Source organism: Melospiza georgiana, chromosome 4 (genome assembly GCF_028018845.1).
Source record: "Melospiza georgiana isolate bMelGeo1 chromosome 4, bMelGeo1.pri, whole genome shotgun sequence".
NCBI classification, from domain to species: Eukaryota; Metazoa; Chordata; class Aves; order Passeriformes; family Passerellidae; genus Melospiza; species Melospiza georgiana.
The window spans coordinates 71648218-71674284 of record NC_080433.1 but is presented as its reverse complement, the minus strand read 5'-3'; the positions used below and the strand labels follow the sequence as shown (position 1 = coordinate 71674284).

General features: G+C 38.7%; 1 protein-coding gene across 1 annotated transcript in view; it reads left to right on the top strand.

The window, feature by feature from the left end:
* The first annotated feature begins 389 nt into the window (after nucleotides 1-389).
* PCLO (piccolo presynaptic cytomatrix protein) overlaps nucleotides 390-26067 on the top strand; it is a 322461-nt gene continuing 296783 nt past the window's right edge. The window contains exons 1-3 of the mRNA XM_058023738.1: nucleotides 390-653; nucleotides 7122-8376; nucleotides 19645-21033. Of these exons, the coding sequence (XP_057879721.1) occupies nucleotides 412-653; nucleotides 7122-8376; nucleotides 19645-21033 (2886 nt within the window). The 5' untranslated portion in view covers nucleotides 390-411. The remainder of the gene's footprint in view (nucleotides 654-7121; nucleotides 8377-19644; nucleotides 21034-26067) is intronic.

The window sequence follows — 26067 nt, the reverse complement described above, 5'->3', positions numbered from 1 at the left end:
ACACCGTTGTACGCGGAGGAAGGCGAGCGGGAGGCAGCAGCGCCCGCAGGGCCGCCCGCGGCTCGGCTCCCCGCTCGGTCCCTCACGGCGCGGCGGGAGCGCGGGCCGGGGGCGGCGGCGCCTTTAAAGGCCGGGGCGCGGGGCGGGCCCGGAGCGCGGGGGGAGCCGCCCGCCCGGAGCATGCGCGGCGCGGGGCGGCGGAGCTCGGCGGGCGGCACCGCCGCACTCCCCCGGCAGCCGCGGCGGCAGCCAGCGAGCCCAGCCCGGCCCCGGCGCTGCCGCCGCTGCCGCCGCGCGGGGCCGTGGTGGCGGCCGCCGAGCCCTGATTGATCGCCCGCGGCGGAGCGGGGCTGCGAGCCGCCCCCCAGCCCGCTCTGCGCCCGGCGGGAGAGGCGGCGAGCCGCGGCGGCCATGGGCAACGAGGCGAGCCTGGAAGGAGGCGAAGGGCTGGGCGCCTTCCCCGAAGGGGCGGCGGCGGCCGGGGATGGCGGCGGCTCCGCGGCCCCCTTGCAGAGCCTGGTCCCGGCCGGGGTGGAGGCGGACCTGAGCCAGCTGAGCGAGGAGGAGAGGAGGCAGATCGCCGCTGTCATGTCAAGGGCGCAGGGGCTGCCCAGAGGGAACCTCGCCGGCGCGGAGCCGCCTCCCATGCAAAGGCATGCACGGAAAAATCTCCCTTCTCCCGCTCCTCCCTTCCCCCTTCTCCGTCTCCTCGCGGTGGGGCGGGGGGCGAGTGGCAATTCGAGCTGGGCCCGCCGCACCCGGAGCCGGCGTTCCATTTTGCTGGCAGAGGGAGGGAAGGGGTGGCCGCAGGGGCGCGGGCACCAGGACGGAGCCCGCACCCTCTGGCTCTCCCCACTACAGCGGTCTCTGATAATAGCGGCGGTCCCCGGTTCCGTGGGCTGCGCCCGCCTTTCCTGCCTTGCACTGATCTGGAGCACGGGCAGTTTGTGTGTCGGGGCGGGGAGAGATGTGCAGACACCGTTGTGGTTTTCTGTGTGCGGGTGTGTGCTTTACGGGGCTGCATGCCCCACAGCTCTGCTAGCAGCCAGGGAAGCGGATGGGTTCTGCAAGCGTCTGGAGAGAGAATCTTGTTGAATCTTCCAAGGCTTTTGGGCATAATACATTTGCTGGCCATTACTCTGGCAATTCTGAACCTCTACAACTATCATTCGGCTTCATTAAATAGTCATGGATTGAGGAGGTCTGTTTCAGCCTATTTTTTCACCCTTGTTTTTCTTCTTATTTTTTTTCCCCTATATTAGTTGGGAGGGAAGAGGCTAAATAGATTAAATTGCTTGCCACGGTATTCACCATTCTGGAGAGTCATGACTTTACCTCATTGTGCTTTTGCGAAGGCTGGGGTAATTTCCTTCCCCGTTCTTTGCCTGCCTCTCAGCGAATTCTCCGCCCGACGTGCAACAAGCCCGCTCCCCGCCCGGCTCTTCGGGGCTGCCGCTGTCCGTGGTTCTGAGCCACGGCCCTGCCCGCTCCCGTGTCGCTGTCCTCGGTCCTGGACCCATCCTGGCCCAGCCCCGTGTCGCTGTCCTCGGTCCTGAACCCCTAAATGGCCCGGCCCCGTATCGCTGTCCTCGGTTCTGAACCCTCTCCTGGCCCGGCCCCGTGCCGCTGTCCTCCGTCCTGAACCCCATTCCTGGCCCGGCCCATCACCCGAGGCCGGCGCCTCTGTTGCTCTCCGACTCCGGGGCTGGGTGTGTTGTTTGTCTTGAAGGAGGAAGCTGAAAGGAGCCACCTCGAGTGTCTCACGGTGCATTGACCTCACCCCACCATACATGCATATTCAGTTTATATAATGTCAGGTTTATATAAGTGAATTCTAGAAGAGAGGCAAGGAGGGTGGGACTAAATTAATTCTTGGGCAATTATTGGAGTCACTGAGATTATACCTGAGATGATGGTCTCCATTTTTTGAAACTGGAAGTCAAATCTTCATGTCTTGCTTAATTATTGATCAGGCATTAGCACTGTATGTAAAATAAAATTTTCCATTCAATTTAGATCTCTGCACAGCTTCTGTTGTTAATGAGGAACATTAATGAGAAAAAGAAATATTCTTTAGTTCCATGAAACTAAACTCAAAATTCCCTTTTGTATAATCATCTATGAACAAACACTCAAGTACTTTGAAACTTACTTTTTACTGGAACAATACCATGAAAAAATAAAGATAAATGTTCTTGGAAGTCATTAGATTAGGCTGAACTCATTGCAATGTGAATATATCTGCATTTATAAATGGCTGCTTTCCTGCAAACATATTTATTTCAGAAGCTACTTTGATCTTGTTAGCATACCATGCTTCCACCCTCTATTTAAAGTAAGGGGACTCCAAATTTGTGAATTACAGCTTTTTACCTTGCGTCAGAATGTTAGCTTTGACTATTATAGCAGTTCCCATCATAGTATCTTCATGCCTCTCCACTGTAATGAAGTTACTACTTTTCTTGTCTCTTGGTTTGTGGCTTTATTTGCTCCTCTTGCTGTTTGCTTTCTTTGCTGTTGAGAGCTACCAAGAATGTTTGCAGTAATTATCAAGAACCTGATACAAACAAAACCCTTGGAGTAAGACTCTCCTAAGGATTACAGATCACCCTCTTCCAGACTAAAACTGGAAATAGTTTTTTTTTTTTTTTTTTCTTTCCAGTCCAAATGTTAAGTGAGAGTGTGATCAAAGGAGGAATTCTAATTCTGGCTTTCAGTCCATATAGCTTTGCATTTTGGCAGTGTCCTTATTGTAGCATCTGTTAGTTTTTAACATATTAAGTGGATTCTTCCTCTGTGATTTCCATTCTAGCATTAGAGTCTATCAATTATTTTCTATTCTAAATGCTCTCATTCCTGCTCCCAAAATAACCCTAAAGTGTACAAATTCCTTATGAATGCTGGTATCCTAAGGTAATATTTTTTGCAAATACAGGCTTTTTAATAGTAGGTAATATATGTACCAGGTAATATAGTTGCATCTTTACCACCTTAAAATGAATGCTGTACATTCTAAAACTTCTGTAGGCTTTGAGCTTTTAAGTCTTGTGAATTGCAATATATGCATTTAGATCTAGAGCACCTAAAGTGAACTGTCTAATAATTGTCCTATTATTAAAAAAAAAAAATAAAATAATGAGTGTTTAATTCTCAAGGTTCCAGTAAGATGTTTAGGATCTGTGGAAATCTTTCTATCCACTTTCAATTATCTGTCTTCAGAAAATTCATGGTTGGGAAATTTCTCTGAAACAAGCAGAGTCAATTTGTAAGCAAGTTCCATTTGTTCTAGCTTCATCAAATGACTCTGTAACTGTGCCAGTGTTCACTTCCTGAGGAATTACACTATATTTGAAAGGATTAGATGGCCAGCTGAATATATGATCATCTAATACAGCTGCTTGGGTTTTTTGGTCATTTTTTTCCCAGTTCAATAAGTTGGTCAGAATAGATATAAATAAAATAAATTTTTCTGGATTTTGATAAGAAATGCTAAGAAGTCTTGCTGAGTCGCACTTGCTGAGTCGCACTTCTGAAGTATATTTATGGTGTATTTTCTAGAAGAACTATATATATTTTTAAAAAGTTAGCCACTGGAGGATGCATAAATTTGTACATATATTTTCTGTAGATATGAAAAAAATTAACTACCTTTGAGTTGCATTGTTACTGCATTTGTCTTTGAAACTATTAATACTGATGAATGGGGAAAAGACATGCCTTCTTAACAGGTGCTTGTAGGTATGGAATTGAAGAACTGGACTAATAGTCCTTTTGTTAAATCTCTGCTCACTCCAAAGTAAGCTTTGATTGGGCTCTAATATGTAAATGAATAGAGATGAGTTCCATGAGTCAAGACCAAAGTGAGAGGAAACACAGCAGCACAAAGAAAAGCATTATGTGAGGAAGAACTAAATTATTTTGTATGTTGGGTCTGGTTTGAAGGCTTTTTCATGATTCAAAAGATTTGAAAACTAGAAAATTGTTGTCAAGATTTAGTTTGAGGTTTCTGATTCTCCAGTTCAATTAAAATTTTTCAGTATCAGTTTGTAGTTCGTTGTAAAATGGTTGTAGAAGAGAAGACTTCAACTTGAGTACCTCAAGCTGAATGAAACCAGTCCAGGCTTCTGACAGAAGTAGCATTTCTCAAGAAGCTTGTCCTTTCAAGGCTTTTTCTTCCACTAGTTAATCACGCGCTGTCTCCATTGCTTAGAAACATTGGTATGTACAAAGGCAAGACAAGTCAGCTCTTCAGAATATACCTATAGCCTTGAAGAGAATCACCTGAGTTTTTTTCCTAGATTCATAGGTTTTAATCTCATTTCAAAGCCTGATATCTGATCAGGTGGAAATTTATGGAACACATCATTTGATAAAAATGCAAGCTGGAGCAAAATTCCACTCCGCACTTATTTTTCTTGCTAATTTCCAAGTTGAATTTTTAAAAACGGTTGGGTTTTTTTGCTTTGGTTTTTGTTTGGGATTCCCCTGTCCCCCTCTTCTGTTCTACCTTCACATTGTAAGGTTTGGGCATGGGCATGATACCCTATTCTGGACCTGAATTTCAGTAGCACTGTTGATTTTTTTCTTCCCCCCTCCCTTTTCACTCTTGTTGTTGAATGAAGCCTTCCAAGAGTTTGAACGTTTACAAACATGAATGCTGGAGCTGTTCCAGGCTAATAGACTAGTTGAAATAGACTAGTTGAAATGTTTTTCTATGGTAAGCAGTGCCTTTTCAGATAAACCTAGAGTGCTTATCTAAATAATGAGAAACAGAACTGCAGGTAGACCTACCTTGCTAATCAGACTATAATGTTGGAACCCTAGTTACTGGGAAATTTTGATTTTCTGTGCTGATTTTGTTGACACCTTCAAGAAAACACTACATTTGACCTGAGGCCATAGAGAAAACTTCCAAAATTAAGTAATAGAACTAGGATTATGAGTGTGTAGTTTGAATAGAAGTGTATAATATCACATAGTAGAAAATTTTAAATTTAAAATTTTAGAGTATAGTAATATATAAAAAATAAAGGTTTCAGAGCAGAAGGTTGTCCTTCTTCACCTTCTTCTTCATAAGTTTGAGTAATATATATTTAGATTAAAAAATCTGCATTGCAGGGCACAGATAGTTATTGAGTTAAAAATAAAAATTATTTAAGTGTCATTTCTTAATTAAAGAGTTTATCCTAAGAAACCTTATATATATAGAGAGAAATATGGTTCAATTTTTTTTAGTTTGTTAGATTAAAATACTGTGAAACTCACAGTTTGTAAAACTGTAGCATAAATAAAAACTAATAAACATCTAAGTCCAAACAAAAAAAAAATACCATCTAACACATTTAACCCCAAACCTAACAAAAAAAAAGTTAAAACTCAACAGTATAAAACTGCTCTTTTAATAAGTAAAAATGCCAAATATTTGAAAGAATTAGATTATCTTTGGGCTTTCCTGAACTATCTTCTTTATGAATTAATCAATGTTGACTGATGCCAGTGGAAAAACACCTGCTCACTTCAGTGGGTTGCACATTAGGGTCATAAGCTTCCAAATATTGTGGTCAATAAGTCTATAGGAATAGGAAAGAATAAATGGAGTTGTGGAAGGTTGGGAATAGTTTGTCCTTAACAAGTATTGCTTGAGGAAATTTTTAATTATTTTTAATAATTTTTAATTAACAGAAAAAGTCAGAGATAAGATTATGAGAAATCCTGTGTTGTGAGAATTACACAGAAAAGTCTAGCACTTAGCTTTGTCCTTTTGTATTGTCATTGCTAGCCACGTAATGGAAACTAAACACTACTCAGAAATACTGCTAAACTCATGGTGACATTAACAATGTAAAAGATATTTTTTAATATGGCTATTGTAGATGGTTCTGCAGACTTCTGAGAAAAGACTCTTTAAATTGTGCATTTATTTATTAGTCAAGGAATGTAGTTAAATCTAATAAGTGATTGTTTCTTTTGCTCATGAATACTCCAAAAAAATGTCATGTCTGGCAAACTAGGATCACAGCTGACGGGTTCTCTCAAAGTAAAAAAGTGAAAAATTTATATTTGCAACATTTCTGTGACACTGAAGAGAACCCAGTATCTTCCAGCAGAAGCTCAGTGGTAACACTGAATAGAATATTTTATTACATCCCTGAGCATTGGCAGCAATGCAACAATATTATAATATTGTTGGGCAACAATATTATTTCCTGTGCTACAGCCAAGTATAGCAACAAATGAAATACTATGCCATATATAAAGCCATGATCTTGATTTGGGTTCCTACATTCCTAGTTTCATTTTCTCCTGTATGAACACACAGCAAAATATTGTTGCATGGATTTTTCCCAATTCTCTCATGTAATGAGGTGATGTTCTTTTTAATACTGGTCAGTGTGAATTGTTCAGATGATGTTGAGAAGGATTATGGTAGCTATTGCAAAGAAGGAAAAAAGAAGGTTCAGGGCTAACTGTGAACTGAAATCTGTTTTATTTAATGGAGAACTCTTCTGATTTGTGAGTACATGGGTGCCAAAATAAATACTTTACAAAGAAGAAGAATACTTTTTAACGTACATGAATTTTAGGAGTTTAAATCACTGCTGCATATTGAATTGTAAATATATATTCAAATTTTGTAGAAGTATCCAGAAAACAAGTACTTAAGCATATTGCATTGTGCTTTTTTTTTTGGTATGGCTCTACTGTGATCTTCTAAGTTTGACACCTCTGTTTCTTTTAGTCTTCTATCTCCCTGTTTTTCATGTCCCGAGGATCAGGGTGTAGAGTTAATAATTTGTATATAGGTATAATATGAAGTTCTAGCTTTGATCTCTTCAGAATTCTGAACAAAAGGATATCTGGTTAAATATTGTTGTATTAGATTATTTTCTAAAGAATAAAACAGTCTATGACTGAACACCTGTATAAGCCTTTAAAGAATAGTGATTATTTAAATACTTTTTACGTGCACCTTATTATAAGCCTTGGTCTTTAAAATGCTTAGGCACTGAGAAACTTCACATTGCTACCAGTGCACTTCCAGGGCTACTGATCCATCTTATTTTATCTAATTTTTCTTGTGTCGTGCATTATTTTAATCTTATTACATTTTCTCTTTGCAGACATCCTGAGCTTGATACAAGCCGCCATCCCAGACAACCAGGTAAGCCTCCAGATCCAGGACCACCAGGTTTGAGTAAAAGCAGAACAGTAGATGCGCTGAAGACAGAACAACGGGCGCCTGGACGGAGCCCTTCTACTCTCAGCCTACGGGAATCAAAGTCCAGGACTGATTTTAAAGAAGATCAGAAGCCAAGTATGATGCCCAGTTTTCTCTCAGAAGCCAATCCATTGAGCGCAGTCACTTCAGTTGTGAACAAATTCAATCCTTTTGATTTGATATCGGATTCAGATACAACTCATGAAGAAGCCGGTAGGAAACAAAAAGCTGCCCCAAAAGAGCAAGGGAAACCTGAGGAGCAGAGGAGTCCTGCGAAACATCCAGCTCAGCCACAGTCTCCAAAGCCAGCTGTTCAACAACAAGGACCTGCCAGACCTACTGTCCAACAAACTGAGTCTTCCAAGCCAGGGCCACAGCAGCAGCAGCCTGGGGGCCCAAAGCAAGTTCAGAAACCAGGCCATGGCCAACCAGCAGATGCTAAGCAAGAGCAAGCGAAACAACCACCCCAGCCGAGAGGACCGCAGAAATCTCAGCCACAACCATCAGAACCAACAAAACCCATTCAACAGCAAACTTCTGCAAAACCTTCATCAGGCCCAACAAAACCATCCCCACAGCAACCAGACAGCGCTAAAGTGACGTCCCAAACAGCACCTCCCACAAAACCATCACCGCAGCAGCCAGGACCTGCCAAACAACCATCACAGCAGCCTGCACGTCAAGGAGGTCCTGTCAAACCATCTCCCCAGCAGACAGGGCCTCCAAAACAGCCTTCTCAGCAACCTGGACCTGAAAAGCCATCTGCTCAGCAAACAGGACCTGCAAAACAGCCACCTCAGCCTGGATCTGGGAAGCCACCTCCGCAGCAAACAGGGCTTGTAAAACAAGTGCCACCCCAGGCAGGGCCTACGAAACCACCTTCTCAGACTGCAGGGCCCACAAAAGCCCCAGCACAACAAGCAGGACCTACAAAACCCCCTGGCCAGCAACCAGGGCCTGAAAAGCCCCCACAGCAAATGCAAGCTGGTGCAAGTCAATCCACCGAGTCTGCCCCAAAGAAAACCCTCTGCCCTCTTTGTACAACCACGGAGCTGCTGCTGCACACTCCCGAAAAGGCCAACTACAACACGTGCACCCAGTGTCACACTGTGGTCTGCAGCCTGTGTGGATTCAATCCTAATCCTCATATCACAGAGGTGAGTAATTTTCAAACTGATGTTCACTAAGAATTCAGTTTGCCTTTGTTGTGTTGAAACATCAGATGTACCACTGTGATAATTTAACAAGTTCAGTAAAAAAATTATATTTCAGATAACTGCTTATGAGTAAAACAGGGTGAAACTGGAGGAAAAAGAAGAAGGTAATGGTTCTCTGCTCATATAGATTTAGAAATGTGTTCTCATCTCTTTATATAAAAAAAGGAGAGACCCTAGTGTGACTTTTGTCTCATTTTGATTGTTCTTAATGACCTGGTGTCTATGTTTATAATCTGACCACAATACTCATGTGCAAATACATTTATAGATAAATAAATAATCTTTTCTGGTATAAGAACTAACTAAAAAAAAAAATTAGTCTTCATAGCTCCAATGTGTAACTTAGGAAAGGATGTGGAGTGTGGAGTGGATTTGCTTTACAACTGTGCCAGTGTTCAGTTGTGTTAGTTGAAAGCCTGAGTCATGAATTTGCCTTGGTGCTACGTGGGTTATTTCATTCTTGTGGGATGTTAAGATCTCTGTGGACTATTTCTAACCTTGATTACCATTCTTGCTGTAATTCTATAACATAAAAATGGAATAGAAAGAAATATTAGGGCTTCAAGTGAATTTATTTTAACCTGATGTTTGTGGTAGCTTTATTTATTGCTTTTACATATCCTTTATTGCTCTGCATGGGAATAAGGCTTTATGTGACTGTTTGCTCAGTTTCTTGTACATCCTGATATGCTACTTTTAAATTTGCAAAGTAATTGGGGTTTGTTTTCAGTACCAACACTTTTATCAATTTATGGAAATTCAAAGAGAGTGGACCTGGCACCAAAGGCTAACTAGTGATAATCAGAATGGATATTTGGAAAACTTTTTTTTTTTTTTTTTATCTTTCTGTGGTATTAATTTAGCTGATTTGAGATGAACACAGGAAGAAGTACAGGCTACTACTGTATTTTGATAATACAGTAGTATTATAAATACTGTAAATAATACCTGTATCTTTAAAATTTAATCAAAGAATTTCTGGAGCTGGAAAGGTGCTCTGGATATGATGTAGTCTAAACTTCTGCTCAATGTAGTGTCACCTAAAGCAGGTTTAGCCAGTGTTGAATATCTTTAAGGATGGAGCCTGATAACCTTTCTGGGAAACCTGTGTACACATTGTGTATCACAATGATTTAAGGCCATTGTTAGCTGCTGGTTTTCTTTCCAGCACATATTAATTGTGGCTACCTGGTAAAAAACAGCAGACTTTTTGCATCCAGCAATATGATATTTTTGGTTTTTTTTTTTTGTTAAAATTGAAAATTTAAGACTGAAAGAGTAAAGAGTAATAGCAGTAACCACTGGTAGCACTTTGCTTGGTTTAGGAGTGTGATGTCTTCTTTGAGTTTAGGGAAACTGAGGATTGAGATAGCTGGCACTGAAGCCTGGACTGGAAAAGGAGTGACCTGAACATCTGTGTGCAGAAACTTCAGAGCATCTGCAGCTAAGCAGGTGTCAATATTTCAGGGTCTACATGAGGAAAAGTCATTGTGGACTGTTAGTGTAAAAAAAAAATATATATAACAGGCAAGAAATGTGACATATTGATATTAAAGTCAACAAGGAAGTTTTATTGCAAACCTTTGCCTTCAAACTCTGCCAATGTTTTTAGGCCAGAACATCTTACATTTATTTGTGAGTGCCGAGTTTTTTCATGTCTGTAGTGTGCTCTTGGAGTCTCTTGAAGTCCCAAGTTTGTCTTCCTTTTAAAGCTCCAGATTTCCTATGGAATTGGTCAACAACTTTGGTGTGTTCAAATGAAACAGGTTTTGAGAGAGAGTTTATGTAAGATTTCCAAGTATTTGGAAATCCTGTGAATAACTACTAGTTTTTCAAGTGGGTACTCAGCAAGTGTGAAATTCAGGACTTTTAGACAATAAATACAGCTGCATTTAAGACTAACTGATTGCATACATATGTAAAAGCAAATTTGAATTTCATATTAGACATTGAAGTAAACACAGGATATGCATTTATTTCATGATAAAATCATTTCAGAAAATGAAGGTATTGGACATCTAATTTATTCAGCTATTAGTTCCAATCTCCTGACTCCCACTCAGGCTTTTCTCATTTGCTCAGTTTTGCATCACCAGCTGTCTTGCTGAAACTTCATTGTGGGTGTCCTGCTCCGGTCTGCCATTGAAGTGTGACAAAAATCACACCTGACTTTATTACTGAAGATTGGGATCAAAGTCAGTAGAACCTGCTCCAGCATGGACAAAAAACTCGCTCATTTCAGCTGCCAAGATTCTCACTTGAGTTATTATCAAGTTTTCCTTTTACTTTCTGTTTCTTTTAAGTATTTAGCTTATTAACAAAAGTTCCTGATTACTTTTTTACATTAATTTACCCACTTCTTCCCAACTAGCAGGAACATCATGGATTGTGACTTGGCTGTCAGTTTTCTTGCTTATGGTGCAATTTTTTTTCTTTTCACTTCTTGTATTTTAACTTCTCCTGAAGTATTATTGACCAAAATTCTGTCTTACCCGTGCACCTAGTGACTTTACTCTTTTACTTTAGCTAATTTTTTTTGTCATGTTTCATGATTCTGGAATCCTACATTGTGCTTTTCCCACGTCCTGTATAACTACTGATTTCATTGATTATGTTAAACACATTACTTATGGGGAAGCAATAATTTCAAACTGGATGTGGGGAGTGGAAGGCATTTATTTAGAAAAAAAAAAGACTTTTGTTGTCTAAAATTTTCCCTTTGTGCAGCTTCTGGAATTGCTTTCCTAAGACAGTCTCCTTACAAGTTTCTTACAAGGTAGCTCAGTCTCCAAAACTAATCAAGTGAATAATTTTCCCTATGGAGATCTTTCTAAATTTCTGTGTTCTATATTTCTAGCTGATACTGAAAAGAATTTTACAAGCTTTAAAAACTGGCTTAGGAAGTAGATTGCATGCATTGTAAAACCATTATAAAATGCAGATAAAAAAATTTAATTCATTTTATTAATTTAAACCTCCATTTAAAATTCAGTAGTACATGCACTCTGTCTGTTTTAACTCACTAGAGAGAACTCTGTAACTAAGAGCAGAAAGTGATACCTGTATTGCCACAAGGTCAGACCCCTTGAACTGTTTCTCTGAACCTTCTGACATTGCAGTCCTCCTGGGGAAGAAGGATGGTTGGTGTCTTGCTTTTGTACAGCAGTCTGGAGAGAACAGGCATCACACATAAGTGTTCAGTAACATATGTCTCTCTAATCTGTCTAGGTATTCATACTCCACTCATCACCATGGCACATGACTGCCTAGCAACAGTTGCATAAAGTAATGGAAAAAATTATATAAGCAGGTTTGAGGACTGGTACTCAATTCCATTTGCCTCTCATGTACATCAGAACCTTGTAGGAAGTGTATCTTTTACTACGTGGTGACTTATTTTTGTAATTTTTTACCATTTTATTTTCCCAAACCCACTACCATGAGCCATTAGCAACAGAAAGCAGCACTTCCCAGAAAAAGATTCAGCCCATTAGAGCATTCAAGTAGGAGTAGGCTTTCTGAAAATGAACAAAGGCATCTTGAGGAAAAAAGGCAAAAAGCACGAACTGCTATAGTTAAATCTAAATTAGCGCATACCCTCAGCAGCTGGAGTAAATTTTCATTCCCTGTGAACTAGTTATTGGAAGATGCATGCAAAACAGACTGAGAAGGGTTTAAAGGGTAATAAAAAAGTCATTATATTCTTTATGATGGTCATCTGTAGAGCTGGTGATCCAGTGGAGTGTTAGAGCTGTGAATGTTGGACCCTTGGCTGTGTGTGGAGCCCACCTGGGATGTGTGTCTGTGCACACATGGATGCCTGTCTTCTTGGGGGTTTTTGAGGAGGGATTATTCCACATGAATTTTATATACATTAGATCATGTTTCATCCATTGTTCTGGAGTTCTTTAAAGAGAACACTTGAAATCAATCTTGAGGCCAGGTATAATTTTATACATAGATACTTAATGAAAATTGTACGTTCAAATAATGGGAAGCTGTGTATTGATGCAGGACTTTTTTGCTATCCAAAAGTTTTTCTGGGTGGAGATAAAGTGAATTCTTAAAAATATTTTATGGTTTCTGATTTTTTTTTCCTTAAATAATGTGTCTGTACCAAAGCTGACTTATTACTAATGGTAAAAAGAGGAGGGATAAAAATTCCAAGAGGAGGAATCAGAAAACCCAAACAGTTGACTATCTCAAAGTGGAGTGTATGGTTTCTGATCAAGTTGAACTTTTTAATGGATTACACATTTATTTTTCAATTCAATATGAAAACTTTTAAACTCCATCTGAAATATTTTCTTTTTTGTTATTGTAATTTTTTGGGGGAGAGGGCATGTCTATTTTTTAAACTTTTTTTTGATAGGATAGAAATTTTCCATATCAATTATACTACATATTATTGCCTTGATTTATTTTTTTGCTTTCTTTCTCCCTCTCTTTATATTTACAATTATATCACAATATTTGATTTAAAGATATAATATTTTAGTTCAAATCTTTATAATTATTTTTGGTATTTGTATATGTTTTTATTAAAATCCTGCAGCTCTAAATCTCCTAAACATATTTGGGCATTAAGTAAGATCAGTAATTAAACAGAACTTAAACAGTCAGAAGGGCATTAATTTTTGTTATTTTCATTATTATTATGTTGCATAGCGAGAACAATATATGATAATTTAAAATAAGGAAGATTAATATAATTCTTGTGAATCCAAGTAATTTTTGCTTATACTTACAATAAAATTAATAGAAATTACTCTATTAAATCTTTGTTGATTACATGACAGTAAAGGAAGCTGTTGATTGAAGTATTCCCTGTGGCTTTCAGTCTAGACCCTGCTGTGTTGCAGCAGTACATGGGAACCAAAATGCATTTTGGACTGGAAATTATATATAAACAAGAATAAAACTGCCATCACTGTGGATAGTGACATGCAATAAAGTCTTAAGTGTTTTGATATCAGGGAAAATAGCTTTGAGTTTGTACACCCTATGTGAACTTGGTGGAGTGGATATAAGGGTTATATAAGTAAAGCAGAAAAAAATAGAAAAAAAAATCAAAGACCTAAATATAATTATCAGCTGTTATAGCCATCATAAGTTGTATAGAAATGAGTTAAAAAAACCTCCAGCAAATCCCAAGACTTTTAAACATTTTCCAAAGTTGTTATTTAAATACCAGCTCTTAACTGTGTTGAAATGAGGTGAAAAGAGTTGGGTAAAACTGATGGACTTTAGTCTGGGTTCAAATTGATCATGGATCAGATGCAAACAAGACTTGTTTAGTTGCCATTTAAAAGCCATAAAAGTGTGAAATATTTGCTGTAGTACAAAGAGTACTTGGGATCTTCCAGTGTTACTAACACTGCAATTTTTATGCAAATGGGGATTATTCACAATTTTTGTGATGAATTGAAGTTAGCATAGTTCCTATAGTTCTGCCCCTAGCCACAACTTCTGCACAGACATTTGGGAAAATTGTAAAGGTCCTCAAGAAGAAGGGTTATGGAAGTACAGGATACTGTTTCTCTCCATGGAATATTCTTAAACAAACTCCCACATTGTTTCTGTCTTAGAGGAAGGCTGTGTGCCTACAGTTCTGCTTTACTTTAAGGATTATATGTAGAAATAGCAGTGATGCCTTGTGGTTTTTTCTTTCTTTTTTTTTTTCTTCTCTTTACATAAGGAGCAGAACATAGAGGCAAAACCCCTTTGTATAGGGAATAGTGTCCCAATAATTTAATTGAGCAATATTCTACAATATGTTGGAGTGTTTTCTCATTAGTCCAGAAAGCTGGCCTGTACAGTTTTTAACACAAGTAAATAATAAATTAATCTGCATAGCTAAAGATGTCAACTGCAGTCAGCCATCTGTGCCAGTATTGCTGTTGCTCAGCAACTGTAATTTACTACTACGTGAGGCCATGTGATGTGGGATGGTGTGTGCTGGGCAGCCACTGGGCAGGCAGCACAGCCCAGCCCTGCTCTCACCAGACAGCTTAATCCTTTCCATGATTCTCTCCGTGCAGCTCAGATGAACTTTGTTAACCTCTTCTTTGCCACTCTCTTGATTTGCAGTTAGATTTATTTTGTCAATCATTCGTGTTTCTGGCATATTAAATCTCAGTGCAGTTGATGAAAGCAATGAGCGTTTGTTGCATTACTGCATGATGCAGTGCACTGAGCTGTGTTTAAATGTCTTTTCCCTTGCTATGTGCATGAGGCAGCTTAATCATATCCTTGGCTATAAAAACCTGGTTTTTAGATATCCTGAGATACTGGCATTCAAAAAAAATTTCAAAAGGTTGTGTTCATGATTTTGCTTTATGATTCTAATTACGTAAACTATAGAATAATAGTTCCCCAAACATTCATAATTCATATGGAAACTATAGATTTTTGTATTGATAATTTAAGTAGAGTAGTGGAGTATGTTTTAAGATTATGCTAACTGCATAATATAATTAATTCTGTAGTGTTCGGTAGGTTTAGAACAGCTAAGTAACATTTAGAAATGGTTTTTCAATATGTCTATTTAAAAAGTTTGCACCAGCATTGGTTTAGCACCAAGCTACAGAGCTTGTAACCCTTGCTGTGGTTTGTGGAAGGATACCCATAGCCCATGGTGCTGGCTAGAATCTAGTGTCTGGTTTGTGATCGTCTTGAGTCTGTTCTCTGGTAAACTCATCATATACCTGAAGGGAAGGTAAATATGTATTTTGTAGTGATGATGTATTTGCATGAAATGAGGATCAGTTGCATACTGTGTACAATTGCTAAATGTTTGGTTTTGAGTAATTACTTTGAACAGTTGAGAACTTATTAATAAAAGAATGGTGTAGAAGTAAAACTTTGTCTCCAGGACTGCACAAGCTTCTTTAGAAGACATTCTAACTTGTATGTTGATGTACCAATTTAATTTGGTTTGTGATAGTTGTTTTTGGTTTTTTTTCATAACAGGATTTTCTGATTTAGCTTCTTGTCTTAGAGTATTCCACCACACTGCATGAAGCTGCATAAAATCACGTGCTTGAGCACTTTATTTTTCATGTTTCTCTCATCATCTTGGCAAAATTGTCTGCTAAGGGCCAAATCTGGATTCGTCACTGCTCTTTAATATTGTCAGAGACCAAATAAGTTAATGTGTTTTCAAACTAGAAGCTGATTTTGTCAATAAAGCTTTGGACATGAGCAGTGTCAGCAATTTTACATACCTGTGGTAATGTAAAGGGATGTTAATATTTTACGTATATTTTAAGTTCTTTTTCATAGCAACAAATGACTGTTCTAAATGAGAATGAGACCCATTGACTTGGAATGTAGCTCTGCTCTGAACAAGGACTGTTAACATAGCTTTTGAGAGCCACATTCATATAGTGTGCCAGTAATTTTGGTATGAAATATGTGCAGTCTGCAAGTCAAAATTTATATCTCATGTACTTCTGGAATCATAGAATCAAGAGATTCTCTTCCTCCTCTGCATCATCTGCAGGGATAGAAATTAAGCATGCCAGGCAATGCACTTGGTGACAGCTTTCCTGTTGCTTTTGATGTGTCTGTGTTGTTAGAACAAATCTCAACAGTTTTTGAAGAAAGGAACAGACACTGAATTGCCTTCAACTTGTTTGGGATAGGGAGAAGGACTGAACTATAGTTGCTATTTGTTACTGGTGTCAACTGTTAGCTTGCCTTTCTTTATGCATTCATAATCTGTGAAATGTAATGTTTTAATTTTCTTCAAAGTAATTCTCCATGGATGTTGTTAGTAAAATACCAAATAAATTCATTTGGTGCTTCAAACTAGAAGAGTTGATGCAATGGTTGATAAATATATAAAATACATTTTAATTACTTTTTTGTTGTTCTGAGGGCATATAGTTTCTAAAGCAGTTAGAAAACAAAGCAGCAATTTTCTTTGAGTTTAAATCTGAACAAAAATGCTGCATGGAATCTGCCAGGTTTACTGTCCTAATTATGGCACTTATTGGTAGGGGTCTCAGAATGAAGAAAATCACAGATTTCTTCTAGAAATAAGACCCAGCTCCCACCCCTATATATTAGTGTATAAAGCAGACAGCTTGGGTTTCTCAGCATCAAAGAGGAATCTCTGTCACAGACAGGAACAGTGAAAGCTCAAAAGTTCTTCTGGAAACTTTTGCTTTTTAATCCCACATAATGATATTAGAAATGTGGAGAAAGAAACTAGGAGGTCACAGAACTTCTGCCTAGGAACACCTGTAAGGACAGAGAAACATTTGTATTTAAGTTATCTGCAGCAGTGCTAAGTATTACTTCATCTGTAATAGTGTGTAAGAGCATCTGTATTTAATGGAAGCCCATTCCTGTCAAAATTTATGGAAAATCTCTGTAATTCTGTAGAAAATCATGCAAGTGTTTGATAGAAAACTATATCACATAGCACATTTCATTTTGAACTCCTGCTGTTCCAATCACAGGACTATAGTTTGTGCAGTTTTGTATTTGTTTGAAGATGTGTGTAACCTATAATGACTTGAGCATTTTGGCACTTAATTCCTCCCACTAAAGTGCATGGGAGGAATTTTATGTTTAAACCAGAAAGATGTAAAAAATAATACAGTGAAGTGAAACTTTGTATATTTTTCATTTTTAAGTTCAGCTGTAGGAGTTGCAAATTCGGTTTTGGTTTTGGAGGCTTCAGTTTCATACCAAGAATGCACATGTGTGTATGTATGTGTATAATTTTTTTAATAATAACAAGGAAAAAATTAGTGGTTGAGGGTTAAGCTTTTGTGTTCTGCACAAAGTTGTTTTGAAATCTGTAGCATAAAAGTAATGGTTGTTTGGACTCCAAGTAGAAACAGAAACAGAATGGACAAGCTGCAGATTGAAGACAAACCTAAATGCTTAAAAGTGCAATTTGTATCTGGAAACCTTAAATGTAATAATTATTAAAATGACTCATTGAATAGCCCCACCAATTCTGCAGCTTCTTCATTTGAGGCTTTGAAGGTATCATAGTGACTTAAATTTAGATTTCCTGGAGGCTGAATGAGGACAGGGAGGCACCTGTTATTGCCACGGTGTAAAAAGAAGCAGAAGCAGCGAATCCCTATGGAAAGCAACTTTTCCAAATATCTGTAGGAATCCTTTGAATAGGGGGAAAAGCCATTCCTTACTTAGGTCCATTAAAAAACTCCTCACAGGATCTTGTCTTTCTCCACTGTAGAGCAGAGCAAACCTCCCTAATATAAGAAATCTTAGTTACTTTGCCAAAGCCAGACAACTGTGGCAGCCTGGCCTTTGATTACACTTAAGCCCTAGAAAACCCTTAAGGATTAATCCAGAAATGGTATTAGTATGTATCTAATTAAATTATGTTACTAATATCTAAAATCAGGTAAGGGAAGTGATCATTAAGCAAACAAAATGGGAGTTAAGCTAAATATAATCCTTGCTCAAGTCCTCTGTACAGGTCTGAACTTAATTCCTTTCATAACTCAAAGCAGAGTTTAAACATGCGTTTCAGGTTTTTTTCAGTTGTTTTCACTTTTTAACAATCATTTGTTATATGGTTTGCCAGTAGAACAGAGAATTGTTCAAACAATCTAAAAAAATTGCACTGAAAATGGAAGATAAGTGCAACCTTATTATGAATGGAACTTTACAGCTGAGGCCAAAATATGTCATTGCTTTGTGAAGCTGCTAGTAATAGTGAACTTATATTCCAGAGTGTGTGTTTATATCATGTTTATCAGAATAATTCAAATAACTGTGTTTTAGGCATCTGCATCCAACTCTTAATTTTTGCTGCTGCAAAAACACAAGGCTGGCAAGGCACACCAAAGTAATGAATTCACTGCCTCAGTCCGTGATATCAGAACTCCTTTCTTCCAGTGAGCTCTGATATTACACAGACAAAATCTTTCTTTGCATGTAGTGCCTCTAGATTTGTTCCATAGTGAATAGTAGAGATTTCATAGCATCACAGAATCATTTATGTTGTAAAAGATCTCTAAGACCATCAAGTCCTGAGTGAGAAACAGCATCCAGTAATCTTCACCCTTAAGGGAAAAGAGACTTATGTTGTGTGTTCTCATACTTGCCATTCCCTCTGTTGCAGTGGTGCTGCAGCTGGCACTCTGAGTTTCACACAAGGACTAAAGAATAGGAGAAGAGCTAAAGGTGACCTGGTTACATATCTGCTTGCAGGTGGAGGCCCACGAGACTCTCTACCATATTGAATGGCATTTTTGCTGCCTATAATGTTTCTGCTAGTGATGGAAAGTGTGGAAAGTAGCACGTGACCGCATGTTTTAGGCAATTTGATCCTTTCTCAGATGGGGAAGCTGGGCTTATCAGAAATATGGTTTCCCTCTCATATAACACTGCTTGGGAATGATAAAAATGTTTTAAAATTGTGAGGTACTATAGTTGATGAGAAACATACTTTATTTGCACTATTCCTTCTCCTCTGTGTGACAAGAGGGGCCCATTGTACACAGTAATTACCCTAGAAACTTCTAATATCAAAGGAGTTGGGAAACCTTATTATGGCTCTGACATACCATCAAGACTCAGGCAAAGCTCATCACTGATTTTAGATGAACACTTACCCCCTGAAACTGGTGGTAGTTCACAAGTCTGTGTTACACCATTTAAACACCTCTGTGGCTAATTCACTAGATACATATGTGCTGCCAATACCTGTGCTCTGTAATTTAAACCATTACCAAAAGCATAAGCTGCATTAAGAGCTTGATAGATGTATGCTTAAAGATAATTATGCATTTACTGTGTTTTAATAATTCTGATTATTGTTTTCTGTCAGCAGACTTGATGTGTTAAACTATTTTAGCAGTATTTGTCATTATTCTGGCAAATCGTTGCTGTAAATGAATCACTGGGTCCCATGAAATTCCAATGCATTTTTTTCATTCTGATGGGTTTTTATCCTCCAGTATTCAGCTGTGTGTAAACTGAATGTGAAGCCATTGGAATCATGGGCTCAGTAGTAGCTTGACTCACAGCGATATGGAGAAGAATGAAAATAATCAGCTGTGCGTGTTAATTGCAAAACATTATTAGTGGTATTTCTCCCTTTTTACTCAGAATTTTAAAATATTGGAGCAAGTCCTATAGTAGAATAACTTATTATTATGTTTTTTTATTAACTTTGTCTTATCTTAATTATAATTGCCTTTTTTTTTTTTCCAGATCAGTGAATGGCTCTGTTTAAACTGCCAGATGCAAAGAACGTTAGGAGGTGACCTAGGGCCAGGTCATGGTCCTGGGCCACAGCCACTTGCACCCAAACAGAAGACACCCATTCCACCTTCAACAGCTAAACCATCTCCCCAGCCTGTTCAAAAGAAAGATGTAACTCCAAAACCTGATCCCTCACAGTCAGCAGATTCGAAAAAACCTCCTCCACAAAAAAAGCAAACACCCTTGCCTGGGTCCCCTCCTGTAAAATCAAAACAACCCCGTGCAGAACCCACTGAGATTTCCCAGCAAATAGATGCCACCCCAAAATCTGATCAAGTCAAGCCAACACAGGCTGAAGATAAGCAAAAACAACCCAGTGTACAGAAGCCCACAGCAGACACTGTATCTACCTCTGTAGCACCAGAGCAGAAGCAGGATTTGGCAGGCCCCAGACCACCAACTCAGCAGAAAATGGCAGACTCCCCAAAGCCTGAGCTTGCAAAGCCATCCCAGGACACACATCCAGCTGGGGATAAACCAGATTCCAAACCTGTTCCACAAGTGTCCAGACAGAAGTCAGATCCCAAGCTTGCAGCTCAGCCTGGGGCTAGACCAGATGCTAAAGCTCAGAAGCCTGTTGAGCCAACGCAAACAAAAGATGATCCTAAAAAGTTACCAACAAAAGCAGCCCCAAAGCCTGATACAAAACCAGCTCCCAAGGGCCCACAGGCAGGGGCAGGAGCCAAGCCAGGTCCAGCACAGCCAGCACCTCAGCCCCAGCCACCTCAGAAAACCCCAGAGCAATCAAGGCGCTTCAGCCTTAACCTGGGAGGCATCACTGATACCCCTAAGCCCCAGCCTACAACACCGCAAGAAACAGTTACTGGGAAACTCTTTGGATTTGGAGCTTCTTTCTTCAGCCAGGCCTCAAATTTGATTTCCACAGCAGGTCAGACAGGGTCTCAGCCATCGGGCCCCCCTCCGCCTGCTCCTGCAGCGAAGCAGCCCCAGCCTCCACCACAGCCTGCAGCCCCTCAAGCAGCTCCCAAAGAGGCTGCTCAGGCTCAGCCTCCTCCAAAAGCTGCTCCTGTAAAGAAAGAAGCCAAGCCTCCTGAAAAATCAGAGCCATCCAAAGTGGATAGTGCTTTAACGAAAGGATCTGATTTAGAAAAGAAACCTGGTTTGGCTAAAGATAGCAAGCCTCAAGCTGCTGAAGCTAAGAAACCTGATGGGCTGTCGGAACCAGAGAAAGCTAGCCAACCTGAAATGTCTTGTCCCCTTTGTAAAACTGCACTAAATATTGGTTCTAAGGATCCCGCCAACTTTAACACCTGCACTGAGTGCAAGAAAGTTGTGTGCAATCTCTGTGGATTTAACCCGATGCCACACATAGCTGAGGTAAGGTGATGGAGTCTATATTTGCCTTGTATTCCTACCTACAGGTTCCCTGTGCTATGGAGACATAAATAGCTGGTTTTTAGCTATTGAATTTTTAAGAAATTTTATTGAACCTTTCATCATCTGAAGTCTTTTAAAATTAAGTATTTGTGTTGTATGAAACTTTGTCACTTGTCAGCACTGATGAATTTTTGGTGTATTAAGGAGGTCTGGTAGAGGTGGTTGCTAGGGCTTTAAGACATAAGCAGATGTGGTTATAAACTCCTTTGAAACTGGGGCTACTATGACACAGCAAACTACTGTATTTTGTCTGTTATAAGCTTTTTCTTATACTTCAGTGTTGTCTCCTAATGTGTGCTTCTTTAACCAGTACCTCTGATCTAAAAAACTCTTGAATGAAGAAGTGTGTTAGTGCTTAATTATTGCCCTTCCCTCCTGTTAATACATGATAAATTCATTCTATTAATCTCATTCTGGCTCTGGACTCTTTGCATATGCTGATGCATTCATTAGGCAGGTTTAAGTTTGAGTGATATCTGTGTGGTGAAAGATGTAATTTTTTGGCAAGAACAATACAAGGCTTAGAAAGGAACTTCATTCACTAAAAACTGTCACTTTGAAAGTGCTTTTTTTGTTGATTTTTGTTGATTGCCTGAGACAGCTAATCATATTTAAAAAAAGAATTACACAACTTATTTTCAACAGTTTCCTCACATTGCATGTTTTTATCTTTCTCCAATTTTTTTTTTTTACAAATGGATTAGTAACTTTATACTAGCTTAATGGAAAGTTGGAGGTACATCTTATTTGCCCTATAAATCTGGCAAGTTTAATTCAACAGAAGTAGACTAACTAAAAATACTTGTGAGTGGTTGAAATGTTTAAGTTGGTCTGTGCAGCACATGAGGACTCTGGCAGTTGGTGTTCTGTCTTTGAAATCTGAATGAATAAATGACAAATGACTGCCAGGGTTAAAGGATATCATATCTTTGTCTTAAGGTGAGAATAAATGTGGGAAGAAATAGCATATAGCAGGGAAAATATTGCTTATGATGTTTGCACATGCTTTTCTTTGTGTATTATTTTCTGGAATATACTATCATTAGAGAGGTTTTTCCTAATATAATAAGCACATTTTATCCAACACATGAATATGTTGTCTAATGTATTTGTGGTCATTTAGGTCAAAAAGAAATGTCTGAAAATGCAGGAAGAAGATTGATCAGGGATTGAAAACTGGAGTTCAATTGATTTTTAACATTGTTTATGCACTGAATACCATCAAACACACATACTCCATCATTATCCAACTCTGGGAATACAGACACGCAATTATATGGATTTAATTGTGAAAAATGGTTGCAACTTTCTCTAGGGGCTTTCTGGTATGCATACACAGAGTACCATGGAAACAAGATGTGTCTGTTCTGGTGAAACATTGCTCATATGACAGCTACTCAAGTCCTGGTGCATGACTTGTCCTCAGTGTTGGCTTAGTTGTGATGGTGTGGGACTGCCTTGTGGTGTGCAGACATGTTACCTTGGTTTCTTCTGGTTAAGATGAAAAGGCTGGTACTCTGTTTCTGTTTTTCCATCACTGTTTTTTTAGAAGATTCCCTCTGTTTCTGCTCTTTAGAATATCCAGAGCTTGAAATATGAATGATTTTCCTTAGTTTGACTTCCTCATGCCTTTCTTTGTTTCTCTTTTGGCTCCTGCTTACACATTATTCTTCCTTGTACTACACATTTCCACCTCTGTCCACATTTTCTGTCTTGCCTTCTTTTTCCCACTTACTTTTGCTAGAAAGTGGCAATGTACTTCTCCTTCACAACAGGAGGTGGTTTGCTTGGCTGAGAGCATCCTGACTTTCCTTTTCATGAAGATTGGACAGGCAGAACAGGGAGCTCATAGTTTCATCTCCCAATGTGCTGTGTAAATAAGGTATTTATGGCCAGATAGCAGTTCTGTCCCTGGATGCACAGTATATAGTATATACCTTTTACATGACAGAACCATGGTGATGAGCAAATAGCTTATGCTCACTTGCATACTCTTTTTGTCCACCAAATTCTTCTAATGTGTTCAGTACTGTCTTGGAGGTTTTATTTACTTGTCTCTTTCTTTGGGAGTTAGGAAGGAGAAATAGAAATGCTTTTTAAAATCAATCTTTCTAGTGATTCTCTACCTAGTTCTTTTATTCGTATACTGTGCATTCAGATACAACATGTAATTCCAGAATCTATATGCTATCTTGGCCCCAGAAGTGATTTTGAATGAACAAATACTACTGCATCTGAAACAAAATCTTAGTTTTGCTTTGGGTCTGCAGCTGAATCACAGTTATTCTGACAGTTGCTTATGTGTTGTCTACATTTTGTTCCCTCAGTAATGGCTGCAAATGAGTGGAGTTTTATTGACTGAGTGATGGCTGAACTCTTGTTGCCAACAAAGCTTGTTATTAGGCTACACGATAAGGATCAGTCCAATGGAACAGGGAAGCCAGTGTTTCATTGTCAAATTCAGAGGAGCATCTAAACCCCATGGGCACTTCTACCTTAAGATCTCTCAGCAGGGAATTTTTTCCAGCCAATGTACTGTTGTACTGCAGACTGGGCTGAGAGTACTTTTAGGGGAAGAAAGTGCTTTCTTACAGTGGCAGTTGTTTGTTCTTGCCTGTATGTGACAGAAATAACTATGAAAAAAGTCTTTAAGCTGCTGCAAACAGTCAGTCCTCTAATAACCTTTCTACTGCAGAAAATATAACTAGACTCTTACCTAGTCAAAATCAGCAATATGCTATTTACTTCAGTGAAATTGTTTTGATTTGTGCAAGCAGAGAATTAGGCCAGAATACATTTTCTTAAAATGAGCTGATTGTTCTTTTTCTCCCTGATTTGTTGCTACAACAGTCAAACAGTTATTTACTTAAATGGTAATTTATCCATGATGCAAACAGCCACAAATGATTAAATAAATGACACTTGATAGATTTCAGAGACCCACAGGACCATGGGAGCCCTGGTGAATTAGCAGCCTCCTTATTCTGCCATTTGCTCAATGGGGAGGAGAACTGTTTACCAGCTCTGTAATTAGCTTTCCAGCTCAGGTAGTTGGAAGCAGCTCTATTTTTAGTAACAAAGCACAAGATCACAACTGCTGAAGCCAGAAATGAAATGTGTGGCAACGACCATTTTGTGCATTTAAAACCCAGTGAACTGTTCAGAATATTGAGCAGGAGCAGAGATGGTTGTCTATAATGTAATTAAATATGTTGAGGTCAGGAATGTAGAACCTGTGATAAATTAATGCAGTAATAAAATGGGAAAAAAAAGGAGATGGTTTAAAAGCTAAACTAAGGAAAAATAAGATCATCCAGATTTTTAGATTCTATGTGGGCAATATGAAGGATAACATCTTAATAGAATCATGTTATGAACAGAAAGAGTTGAAAATGTGAAGTGTGTATATGTGACCATGCTAATGGATTTAATCTAATAGAAATACCAGGAGAACAACAGAAGCACTTTTTAGTCTGCTGATAGCTATAAAATTACCTGGAAAGGCACTAGGAAGTAAAGAATGCTCCATGTATGAAATAAATTACTGGAGCTACAGAAAGGAGAGAAAAGTTTGGAATGATGCTGAAGGACAGGGAGAAGTGGGGAAGGGCAGAAGAGACATCATATCTCTGACTTGGTAAGGATTTGTTGTTTAAAAGAGATATAATCTGTTAGAGATATGATCAGAATTCATAATATAAACAATTTCAGAGTGATATTTCTTAATATGTTTATTATGACACATGTATTCTGTATGAAATTATTTTGTCTTTGTGGATATGATAACAGGAATCTACAAAGCTTGATGGTTTCTGTCCAATATATATTCTTATATATCTCTGTTTTATAAATAGTTGTATAACTTGCCAAAAGAATTTACATGTTTTTCTGATAACTCATTTTACCACTCCTACTTATTAGATTTAACCAAATAATTTTTCTTCTTCCCACAGACTATGGAGAAAAGGAAAAGAAAAAATATAAATTATTTTTTTCTTTAAAGTAAGCACAGTGCCATCATTAAACTCCATATCATAACCAGGTGAAAAATTAGTACCTTGCTCTTCCAGTATGAACTTCTAGAAGTAGCAGTAAATAGCATTTTGGAACTAATATAAGCCTCTCTGGAGATGAAGGGTGGTGTCATGTACCTGGACACACCTTGGGTTTTTCTACCTCCTCCCAAAATCCTGCAGAAAGGCAACTGGCATGGGTGGGTGAGCAACCAGTGTAAATAATTCTGCTAGATTCTGTTTTTCCAAGACTTCACTGATATTTTAAATGGACTGAGGGCCTGAGAAAGTGTGCCCTAGTACTCAAGCTTCACAAGCAGGCTTTAAAAAATAATTTTTAAAAACCCCCAAACCTTATCTAAGTGAATCAAACCCTGCTGTTAAATGCCCTAATGTGCTTTGGGCTTTTTAAAACTGTGTGCAGCAACATTAAAAAGTAATAATCCATGTATTATTCTACTGAAAATCTCTAAAATAGTGCACTGCACCATCCGAGGTGACACCCATTGCCTATCTTTAATTAATTAACAGCTCTGTACTGTCATGTATTTCCTGCTTAAAAAAGCTCAGACTGCTCTGCAAACTGGCAGGTTTAGCTCCTGTAAGGAACTCTTATCTTCTCTTTTATGTTTGGTGATGAGTTGTTTGGGAAACAGATGGTGTCTGGGAAACACAGTGGAGAGGAGTTTGCACTAAAGAGACAAAGAGAAAAACATCACTCCTTTCAGTTGCATAATTTATCTTCTCTGCTTCTTCCCTCTCCCCTTAAAGAACCTTTTAAAATTTTGATTGTAAGAAAGTGAATGCTATTACTGTTTAATAAAATAACTAAATAATACAGAACATAATAGGCTAACACAGTGTACTCCCTCACATTTATGGAAATTTTATCCATTAAATGATAATTCTTTATAATTGAGAAAATATTAAAACTACTGCTAATTATTACTTTAAAAGATAA